At 41.3% G+C, this 12277-nt stretch overlaps 1 protein-coding gene across 1 annotated transcript in view; it reads right to left on the reverse strand.

Moving 5' to 3' along the window:
* Nucleotides 1–12277, reverse strand: part of CUNH3orf20 (chromosome unknown C3orf20 homolog) — a 72984-nt gene that overhangs the window by 40009 nt on the left and 20698 nt on the right. The window contains exons 7-9 of the mRNA XM_019645950.1: nt 7739–7891; nt 6805–6925; nt 820–951 (exon numbers count right to left, since the gene is read on the reverse strand). Of these exons, the coding sequence (XP_019501495.1) occupies nt 820–951; nt 6805–6925; nt 7739–7891 (406 nt within the window). The remainder of the gene's footprint in view (nt 1–819; nt 952–6804; nt 6926–7738; nt 7892–12277) is intronic.

Genomic DNA, 12277 nt, shown 5'->3' on the forward strand with positions numbered 1-12277 from the left:
TGGCAGTTATTCTTTACCTGAGATGGATAAGGGGGTGATAGGGACATACATTGGCAGTTACTCTGTCCAGCATTCTCTCTCCCTCTTCTGGTAACAGCACTGTGATTTTGCTTTAGGAAAACACTCCTGCCTCATCCTTTGCCTAGGTGTTACAACTGCGGCTGATGGCACCCATGGCTCCAAGGATGGACATGAAACTCGAGCTTGGTCAGTGAAAGTGACACACACTCCTGACTACAGGGAACATTTCAAGCATAGGGAGCCAATAGAGCCAGTGATGTTGGTGTTGGCATTTCTACTGGAGCACTTAGGAAACAGAGGCTCTCTTACTCCTGTGGAGACCAAAGCTGGTAGAAGAATGAGCCGAGAGAGACTCATGATTATCTTGTTACCATAAGGAGAAACTCCCTGAGAATAAAGCCAAAAATCAAAAAGCAAAGCCAAGAGAAGGGACAATCTGATGGAATCAGCTGAGGGCCTGGATCCAGCCATTCCTGAAGCTGCCTATTGACAGACTTCAGTTTACTGAGCCAGTATAGTCTCTTTCCATGTGCTTAAACCAGTCTGCATTGGATTCTGTCACAACTGAAAAGCTCCTAATTGACAGAAGTTTCACAGAGAAGGTACTAAGGTCAGGCCGTGAATGATGAGTAGGAATCCATTAGGCAGATAAAGAGGGAGGGTTTTGCATGGGGTGCAGATGGGGGGGCGGGGGGCGGGTAGGGGGGTAGGAGGAGCAAAAGCATTGAGATGTGGAGTGGCAAGACACATTGAGATGCCCCAGGGTCAGGCCTGGGTACCTGGTCTGCTTTGTCTTACCTGTTTATCGTGCCCTGCCCTGTGGGGACAGTTGTTGGCCGATACAGTGAGTGTTACTGTCTCTTTCATGGAAGTGAAGGTGACCATGATGGAGTCCTGCCCCAGAACCGTCAGCTTCATTTGCTCATTCACCTGCAGATGAAGAAACCAGTACTCAGGGGATCTCTGCTTCTATCGTCTCTCCCCGGCCCCCTCATACACACACCCCTTCCTGACCCACCACAAAGCACAAAACCCCTGCTGGCTTGGGACTCAGGGAGCTGTAAATCTGATTCTTACGTTGGAATTTAGCTTTCAGGGAGAAGACAGAACTCCAGTCTCTCTTTGGGGGGTTAGCAAAAAAGTAACTAATGCCTTCTTACCTCTGCCTCTTCCCTTTCTAACCCAAGCTTGGAACCAACTGTGAAAGAGACACAGGAGTCAGCTTTAGCTCTGGTAGAGCTGGATGGGGATGCAGCTTGGGTCAGAGGCCAGCACTATCCCTAAATCAGATGTTATGTCCACCCAGACAGCAGAGCGGCCTTAGGAAGCTGATGACATGGCCGGGAGTACCAGAACATACCCCTTCACGGGTGGAGAGACAGGTAGCAAAAGGGAACACAGCAGGGGCCAAGCCACACATGCTCAGTCCCCTCCCTTACAGTCACCAAATATGTCACCATTTTTCCCCTGAGGAGGAGCCAAAGGAATTACCTTCTCATCACAAAAGAGTGGGATTTCCTATGCAGTGGTCCCAGACAGGAACACAGGGAGGGTGCGCTTCCCTCCTAGCAACTCACTCCTTACTGAGAACTCTGTGGTCTAGGGGTGATTCCCATTTCTGCCTTCTGTTAGCAAGCCATTGAGCCTCTGTGAAGCACAAATTCTTCAATATGAAATAGTTGAAAGGCTCATATTAGGTTCAAATGAGATAAAGGTTATGGAAGTGGCTTCATGAGCCACAAAGGCCCATACCAAACATGAACAGGTATTATCAGGATGTGGCAGAGCAACTCACATATAAGGCTCCTGGATAATTTACATGTGCAGTTAGGTATGCACAGTTCCTACCCAAGGCCCGGGAGACTGAAGGCCTACGCTGCTGCGTGGCGATGCTTCCTTCAGTCTTCAATGTGTTTGACCTACACACACCCCAGGACTCCTCTCAACTAAGAAAGCACTCTCCATTTTGCTCCTTCCATTTCACTGGAAGCCACACTCAGCTTCCTCACCACTGAGTCCCTTCCTCATACACTGCAGTCTGGATGGCAGTCCCCTCTAATACCCTGAAAACATCTGATCCATGGCTGTCTTCTGGACAAGTCTTTTGACATCTTCAAAGCTGTTGATCACTCTCACTTAAGAGAAGCCCTACCCTCTCCACTTCTCCTTCTGGAGAGATGTAGAATAGAGCCATGGTTGAGAGCTCAAGCACTGCAGTTGGACAAGGTTCAAATCCCAGTGTTGTCACTTACCAGTTGGGCAAGTTGGTATCCTTCTCTGAGCCTGGGGACAATAATAGTATCTGCCTCCTAGAGCACTGAGCAGGTTTCATGGGATAAAACAAGCAAAGAGCTTAGCATGGTACAGCTGTTTTTATTATCCCTGCTCCCTGGGTGGTTTCTCTTCCTCTCCCCAATGCTCCAAATACAGATGTCCACAAACTCAGTCACTGCTTATCTTCTCAGGAGTTCATGAGCCAGCCCAGTTATACATATATCCATCATCCCCAATCTCTCACCCTAAGTGATGATCCAACAGCCTGGAGAGAGAGGGCCATTGAACCCAATCAGCACACTAAAAACACACTGATCTCTGACCCTCTCAGAAACATCTGTTTCCACCCAGACACACACTCTGTTGTGAAGTAATCTATTGGGTTGTCGGAAAAGTCATGACGTATTTTTTCTATGTTTTTTTGTTGCAAAATGTGTCATGACTTTTCCCACAACCCAATATAATTCCCTCCTCCTCGCATTTATCCCTTACATCCCATGCCTGAATGCCACTGAATTCTTTCATTGAAATGGCTCCTGTGAAAAATATTGCTACTACCCTTAACAATGTCAGGTCTTGCTAGTAACCCCCAACTAGTTTTTCTGCTAGTCTATCCATTGATCTTCCCCCGTCCAGGAGCACTTCCACACAAGTACTGAATTGAGCATGGCAGCCCTCAGCTTGGAAACTAACCAGCTGACTCTTATTTCCAGTATAGCTGAATCAGCTCCTAAGAGGTTTAAACAACAACAACAACAACAACAACAAAAAACAACACAACTTCCCCACCTAAAGCTATGAAGAGTTTTAAAAGAGCAGGCAAGTTTTGAAGAGTCAAAACTTAAAGGAAAGGACCAACCTGGGATGAGTTTCTGTTTTACAGCGTTAGCCTACAGACAAGGCCACAGTCATAGCCTAAACTCCACCATCTTTCTGGTTCAAAGAATCAAAGGACAATAACCCAGGGAAACTACAGTCATAGAAAAGTATGGAAAGATTTCCAGAATGGACAGATCCAGAGAAATAGAGCCCTAAATTCTATGGATTAAACTGTCTACATCTCTGGCTGATCTCTGAACTGTGGATAAGCAGGGCAGGCTCAAGATAGCTTACAGCTAAGGAAACAAAAAAACTGAAGCGAGATTTGAGATTTGTTGCCTATTGCAGGTGAGAAAAGTTTGTGGTAAGTCTAACCAAGTTCCTTGCCTATTAAAACAAAAATATCAACACTTTTTAGAGAAAACATCTGAATTCAGATACTTCAAAACACTCACAATGTCAGCAATCCAAAATTATTCAATATGTGAAGAACCAGTGAAATCTGAGCTATTCTCAAGGCAACAGACAATCAATGGAGGCCAATCCTATCTGATATGACCCTGGTGTTGAAATTATTAGGCAAAGACTTTAAAGCAGCTAATTTAACTCTATTCAATGAGGTAAAGGGAAATAGACTTATAATGAATAAAAAAATAGAAAATCCCAGAAAAACAGAAAATATGGAAAAGAACCAAATGGAAATTCTAGTACTGAAAATGTTATTTGAAATTTAAAATTTTCACAGGATCAGTATAATAGCAGAATGGAAATGAGAGGATAAAATTAGTGAACTTAGAGATAGATCCATAGAAATTATCCAATCTGAACAGTAAAGAGAAAAATTTTAAACAACAACAAAAAATAACAGAGCCTCAGGGATCTTTGGGACAATCTTAAAAGGTCTAAAACACATGGAATTGTAATCTCAGAAGAAAAGGAGAGGGATTGAAGTATAATTTTTTTCTAATGGCACAAGACTTCCCAAATTTGGGGAAGGCATGAATTTACATGTTCAAGTTCAGTAAATCCCCAGCAGAACAGATACGAAGACAACAACACCTAGACACATCATATTCAAACTTAGAAAATCAAATAAAAGATAAAATCTTGAAAGCAGCTAGAGAAAATGAACAGTGACCATAAACTTCTGATCATAAACTATGGAGGTCAGACACAATGAAACAACATCACTAAATGCTGGAAGAAAAAACAAACAAACCAGTCAACCCAGAATTCCAATTCCAGCAAAAATATTCTTTAATAAAAACATTTTTTCACATGAAAGAAAACAGAGAATTTGTTGCCTAAAGATTTTCACTTTAAGAAACACTAAAGGAAATTCTTTGGGCTGAGGAGAAATGATACCAAAGGAAAACGGATTTTCAGGGAGGAATGAATATCTGGAAATGCTAAATATCTGGTAAATAAATGCTAAACGAACTGGCCACTGCAGCTTCCAAGACAACATGCACGTTCCTCATCCTGACATCCAACACCTCTCACCTCCACCCCACAGCATATGCACCTTTTGCCCCATTTCGTTCACAAGGGACACTTGGGAACTTTTAACAATGCCACACTGAGTCCCAACTCCAGCCTTTATAGGCGCTACATCCTCTACCCAAAATGCTCTGCCTTCCTTCTTCTATTTATGTGAATTATATACATTTATACTCATGTTACTGCTCAAGGGCCACCTTGTCTTCCGGGCCACTCCTCACTGCACCAGGCCCAGCTGTGCATTTCTGTATGCAGCTCCCAAAAAAGAGAACAGTGAACTAAAACACATCGCTAAAACACTTTAGTGATGTCAAAGCGCCTTCCCCTCCATTATTTCATTTAGATCTCACAAAAGCACTGTGAGACAAGAGAGCAGGTCTGGTGACCCACTTCGTGTAGGTGAGACAGCCAAGGCTTAGAGAAGCCGTGTGGTTTTCACAAAGCTGCACAGCCAGGCTCTGGAAAAGTTGGCACCAGTACTTAGCTCCTCAGACTCTCATCCCAGTTCTCTATCCACTTGACCACACTGACACATAACACGGTGCCTGCCTGCAACCAATTTATAATCTTCTTGCATTATAAGCTTTTCTTACAGTTACAGAAAGTTAAATATTAAGGCAACAACTCAATACACCCCTAGATTGAGGACCTTGGACCTGGCCAAGCATCAGCTATACTTGTGAAAACTTCAAAAACCCAGAACTCATAACACACCAACTGCATCAGAATCTCTCTGGGGCCGTGCCTGGGGATCTACATTCTTTTAAAGCCCTGTAGGTGATTCTGATATGCAACTAGAGCTGAGAACCTCTTCACTGCATGACTAATCATCAGATGACTAGTCCAGGCTGTGGGCACTGTGACGAGAGAGAAATGGTGTGGGCTGAAGCGCCACAAAAAGAAGTCTGAACAGGGGTATGAAGGAGGGAAAATTTGAATTGGCCAAGAGAGAAGGGCATTTCAGGCCAGGGGAGCAGGAAGGTTGGGATGTGTTCAAGAATGGAAGGTTTCTCAAATCACTGTACATGGCCTTCCAATAAAAAATATTTGAAGACTGGAAAAAAAAAAGAATTGAATGTTTCTGAGCAGAGCTTCCCTGATCTACAGGAATCAAGGTATCAGGATGAGACTGCAATGGCCAATGTACAGGAAAACCAAGAAGGGCACAAGTCAGGGGATTAGGGTAGGATGCTTGAGCCCTACCATGCACTCCCACAGTGCTTCTGTCCATCATCCTTACCGTGGGGCTCTGAATCTCATGCCACTTTGGGTAGATTCTATGTTCTTTGATCTCTCTCTGCATCTCAACCACATGAGCTTCTCCCTCTTTCACAGCCCTTATCCTTTTCTACCCTGTGTTATTAGCCCCCACCCAGCCTTCTGAGTTCCTCAAGGGGTCATGTTTATCTTTTTATCCCCTAGATCCAGGGGCAATTTTGCCCCCATGGGGACATTTGGCAATGTCTGGAAATATATTTTGGTTGTCATAACTGGAGGGGGCGTATTATTGGCATACAGTGGGATACTGCTAAATATCCTACTTTTATAATGAAGAATTATCCATCCCCAAATGTCAGTAGTGCTAAACATGAGAAACCCAGGCTTAGATAAAGTGACAAGCACACTTAATTGTTTTAGTAATAATTAAATGTATTAAGTTATTATTTAATATTAATCCAACATTAAATGATAAATTAATCTTTGATGAATGGCTGTCTGAATGACCCAATGAATGAAAAAAGGGTTTGTGTATATCAGCCACCTTTGACTCTCAGATTTTTTCATTTTGCTGATAGTAAAGTTAAAAAAACAAAAACTGCAGTGACCAACATAGAATTGCTAACTTTTCTTAGCCACATGTAGGTATTAAAAATAAAACTATTAACTACTATCACGGTTACTTCGTAAAATAAAGGACATTTAAACTATCAAAATGTAATGATATTAAGAATAAAAATAAACTAGGAAAGATATTCCCAAGAAAGGTCAGTACAGCAGCCAACAGTTGCTATAGGCTGCTGAAAAGTTCACTTCAGCCAGCCCTGGACAACTGCTCACCAACTTGAGAACCTCTGAATGAGATTACAAGTTCCTGAAGGGTAGGACTCGTCTTACAGGTAGCTCTCTGGCTGTCAATGCTGATCACAGGGAACACTGCCAAGCCTGCCCCACCGGTGCTGCCCAACCTACCTTATATTCCAGGGAGAGCAAAGTCTCCGTCTTGGAGGTCCAGCTCCACTTGTGGACTACGTAGCCCTTGTAGTCATTGGTGGTCCCGCCTTCCTCATCCAAGATCAAGACATATGGGCAGCTAGGAGAGACACAGTGGTGAGGAGCTGCCACCAGGCCCGTGAAGGAAGCCCTCATCATTATAAGTTATAGGCAGGCAGGTCTCTGAGACTCTGCCCCAGCTGGAGGAAGCATGGAGTCCTGCAGACAGCCTCACTTCCCCTATCTAATATGGTCTGAGGCCCCTTGGCACCTGTTGATGCTACTTGGAGAAACTGTTGGGAAGGGAAGGACTGAGGGAGATGATGGAGGCTTAGGCCAAATCCAAGGGGGATGTTGTGTGGAATGTGTGCCCTGTTGCTCGGGAGACTGAGTATACAAGATCTCAGGCACTAAAATAGGAATCACACCTATAACATGAAAATAAGTCATTTCTTCCAAGAATAGCTCCTTCTGAAAGGCCAGACAAAATCAACTTTCGGCTGGCAAAAATGTGTTTCTCTTAAAACAACCCCACAGAAGTAGTGTCCATGGCCTCTCATTCACTCTCTCGTGGTATAAAACACATTTCTCCACTAAAGAATTCTTCTATGAATATAGTCAACAATCAATATCTTAGTGCTGTGGGGATACAAGTGGAGTAGGACTTAGAAAGTTGCCATTCTCATTAGTTATGACATAGATCCAGCAAGTGAGGGCCTCAAAATACCTACATTCTGGCACCTACAAATTCCTGGAGAGCAGGACTCCTGTCTTACTGGCTCACTACCTTCCTACACCTCTGGACACTGCCTGGCCTCTCCTTTTCCCAGGGACTCGCCTCCCTTTGCCACCAGGCCCCTGAAGGAAGCTCAGAGATACTTCCATGGGGCCAGAATTTCCCTAACCCACTCACCAGGCCTTTAGGTTGTAGTGAACACAGCCCTGGCCTTCAGCATTGAACAGAGCCAGGAAGGAGAAGTTGGGTGTGTCATTAAAGAGGCAGGTGATGGTTCTCCCTCTGCAGCATGTGGGGATCTGACACATGGCAATGTTTCCAGAGGGGTAGCTGGCAGATTTGGTTAAGTAGAACTAATTAAAAAACTCTCCAGGTTCTACACTCAGATGCCCATGGAAAGCAAGTCTACAGGTCAAAGTGTTAGCTAAATGGTACCTCATTCCCAGTCTTCAAAGACCCTCCCTGACCTTTGCATAAGTCACAACTAAATGACTATGACACTGACCATGCCTCTGGTGCTTTCCTATAGCTTCTACTTCTCACAACCCCATGGTAGCTATTATTACCTCCATCTCACAGATGAGCAGAATTTCCCCGCACCTGAGGGGTTTCCTGGGATGTGGTACTTTCATTGCTAAAACCAGGAAAGTCCTGGGCAAACCAGGATGACTTGCTCACCCAACAGATGAGGAGTCCAAGGTGCAGAGAAATGATCTGCTTCACATCACACCACAAGGAAGAGGTTGAGCCAGTATCTCAACTGTGAGGCAAGAGGTATTTCGAATGCTGTCAGGTTGCCATCCTTTCTGACGAATCTAGGAGAGCAGTCAATGTCTTCCTGTTTGTTTCCTACTAAGGAGGCCCCAAGAAGCATTCGTCCCAACTAAGGATGATACGGTTTAGGTGGCTATCATCCTGCTTGCAGGAATTTCAGAAGTGTCCCAGACAAAAGAATTTCAGTGGTTGGCATTAGGGTCCACCCTCTTAATCCTTTCCCACCAATTGATAAAAAATAAATGAACAGAAATTATAAAAAGTAAGCAAATAGAAATTCTGGAGCTGAATAGTATGATAAGTAAAATGAAAAAAAATCATGAGATATATTTAGCAGCAGATTGGAGCAGAAGAATCAGTGAACTGGAAGATACTGAAATTGAAATTATCCTGTCTGAGGAACAGAAAGAAAAAAGAATGAAGAAAGACAAATAGAGACTAGGAGACTTGTGGGATACTATCAAGTGGACCAACATATGCATAGTAAGAGTACCAGAAGGAGAGGAATAACAGAAGGGGGAAGAAAGACTATTTGAAGAAATAATGGCTGAAAACTCCCCAAATTTTATGCAATACATTAATCTACACACTCAAGAAGCTCAACAAACTCCAAGTAGGATAAATTCAAAGACAGCCACACTGAGACACATTATTGTCAAACTGCAAATAGACAAAGACCAAGATAATCTTGAAAGCAGCAAGAGAAAAGAGACTTATCATGTACAAGGAATCCTCAATAAAATTAATGGCCAATTTCTCATTAGAAACATTGGAGGCCAAAAGGCATTATGATGGAATATTTGTAGAGCTGAACGAAAAAAGCTGTCATCCAATAATTCTATATTGAGCAAAACTATCCTTCAAAAATGAAGGAGAAATTAAGACTGTCCAGATAATCAAAAGCTGAAGAAATGCTAAAAGGAGTCCTTCAGGCTGAAATGAAAGGACACTTGACAGTAACTCAAAGACATGCAAAGAAAAAAAGAACACCTGTAAAGTAACTATATAAGTAAGTATAAAAGCCAATATTATAGTATTTTTGGTTTATAATTCCTCCTTTTCCCTATATGATTTGAAAAGACAAGTGCATAAAATAATAATTGTAAATCTACATTAATGACATAAATATATGTATAAAGATGTAATTTCTGATAACATAAAGGAGGAATAGAGCTGTACAGAAGCAGAGTTTTGTATACTGTTAAAGCTAAGTTAGTATTAATTCAAACTAGTTTGTTGTCAATTGTAATACTCACGTGTGTTAGTTTCTTTAGGCTGCTGTAACTAAGTCATACAGACTGGGTCACTTGAAGAGCAAAAAATTATTCTCACAGGTTTGGAGTCTAGAAGTCTGAAATCAAGGTGCTGATAGAGCCACGCTTTTAGAGGCTCGGAGGACGAATCCTTCCTTGCCTCTTCCTAGTTTCTAGTGATTGTAAGGAATGTTTGGCACTCCTTGGTTTACAGATGCATCATTCTGATCTCTATCTCAGTCATTACATGGCCTTAATGCTTCTATTTTCTCTTCTTATATGAGTAAGGACACCAGTCATTGGATTAGGGCCCCCACTAATCTAATATGACTGTATTTAACTTAACAATTATATTTCTAAATACGGTCACATACTAAGGTTTCAGGTGAGAAAAAAATTTTGTGAGACACTATACAACCCACTATACCAGGGTAACCACTAAGGAAATAACTTTAAAATATGGAGAAAAGGAAATGAGAAGGGAATAAAATGGCATGCTACCAAAAAAAAAAATCAATCAAACACAAAGAAGGCAGTAATGGAGTAACTGAGAAACAAAAAAGATGTAAGACATAGAAAACAAATAGCAAAATGGCAGGAGTAAGTCCTTCCCTATCAGCAATTACTTTAAATATAAATGGATTAAACTCTGCAAACAAAGGCAGAGATTGACAGATGGATTAAAAAAAAACTACACAACATAATCCACCTATATGCTGTCTACAGAGACTCACTTTAGATCCAAAGAAACAACTAAGATGAAAATGTAATGATGGAAAAGGGTGTTCCATGCAAACAGAACCAAAAGAGAGCAGAGTTTGCTATATTGGTATCAGACTAAATAGACTTTAAGTAAAAAACAATTTATAAGAGACAAAGGACATTTTGTATTGAGAAAAGGGTCAAGAAGATATAACAAGTATAGACATATACACAGGCCTAACAACAGGGCCTCATGATATATAAAGCAAAAATTGACAGAATTAAAAGAATATATCCACAATAAGAGTTGAAGACTTCACTACTTAACTTTCAATAATGGATAGAACAATTAGACAGAAAAACAATAAAGAAATAGAAGTCTTGAACAACATTATAAACTAACTAGACCTAACAGGCAGATACAGAACACCCTACCCAACAACAGCAGAATACACATTCTTCTCAAGTTCACATGGATCATTCTCTGGTATAGACAATATGTTAGGCCACAAAACACATCTCAATAAATTTTAAAAGATTATAACCAGAAAGTATATTTCAACAGAACAAAATTAGAAATCACTGGCAGAGAAAAACTGGAAAATTCACAAACAGATTGAACTTAAACAACACACTCAACCAATGGATAAAGAAGAAATCACAAGAAAAGCTGGGGAAAAAATGAGATAAATGAAAACAAAAACACAGCATACCAAAACCTACGGGACACAGTGAAAGTGGTGTTCAGTGGGCTGCCGTGAGTCACTGGTGACGGGACGGCGTAGGCTGCAGCCCCTGTGGCAGTGGGTGGCCATGGGCTACCGTGTGTAGCCATCAGCCAGCGTGAGCGGCCAGCAGCCGCAGTGAGTTGCCGTCCAGAAGTCGGCGACTGATCTGCCTCGCCTGGGAAGAGCGCAATGATGGTGCCAACTTGGGCCAGTGAAGCAACGTCCTCCACAACTAGACTGAAGAACAAAAGGACAGCAACTTGTCTGTTCCCCCTCCCACAATTCCCCAATAAAATCTTTAAAAAAAGAGAAAGTGGTGCTCAGAAAGAAACTTATAGCTATAAATACTGACATTAAAGGCAAAAGAAGATCTCAAATCAATAACCCAAACTTCCACTTAATGAGCCATTAAAAGGAAGAGGAAATTAAAACTAAAGGTATCAGAAGGAAGGAAATAATAAAGATTAGAGCAGAGAAAAATATAGAAGAGAAAAACAAGAAAGAACCAACAAAGTCAAAAATTGGTTCTTTGAAAAGATCAACAAAATAGACAAAAGTCTACCTAGAATGATTGAGAAAAAAAGGAAGACTCAAATTCCTGAAATTATAAATGAAAGTGGAGACACTACTACTGACCTTACAGAAATTTTAAAAAGATAAGAGAATTATATGAACAATTGTACATCTACAAGTTAAGATAACCTAGTTGAAAAGGACCAATTCCTAGAAACACGCAAAGCAAATTTGCAGGATACAATCAACACACGAAAATCAGTTGTCCTTCATGAACACAGGATGTCTTTCCATTCATTTCAGCCTTCTTTATTTCAACAAAATTTTATAGTTTTCAGTGAACAAGTCTTATACCTTCTTGGTTAAATTTATTCCAAAGAATTCTATCCTTTTTGATGCTGTTGCAAATAGTATCATTTTCTTTTGCTCATTGCTTTTTTGTTGTTGTTGTACATACAGAATTTCAGGTCATTTGTTGCTAGAATTCATGCATTAGAAGAATATTGCTAATGTCAATATTCCCTATCACAATCTACAGATGCAATGCAATCGCTATCAAAATCTCATCAATCTTTTGTACAGAAATAGAAAACTTGATCCTAAAATTAATATAGAATTGCAAGGGAACCCAAATAACCAAAATAACCTTGAAAAAAATAACAAAGTTAAAGGACTCACACCTCCTGATTTCAACACTTACTACAAAGCTACAAAAATTCAAACAGTGTGGTAATGGCATAATAATA

This window comes from Hipposideros armiger, unplaced genomic scaffold (genome assembly GCF_001890085.2).
Source record: "Hipposideros armiger isolate ML-2016 unplaced genomic scaffold, ASM189008v1 scaffold_96, whole genome shotgun sequence".
Lineage (NCBI taxonomy): Eukaryota > Metazoa > Chordata > Mammalia > Chiroptera > Hipposideridae > Hipposideros > Hipposideros armiger.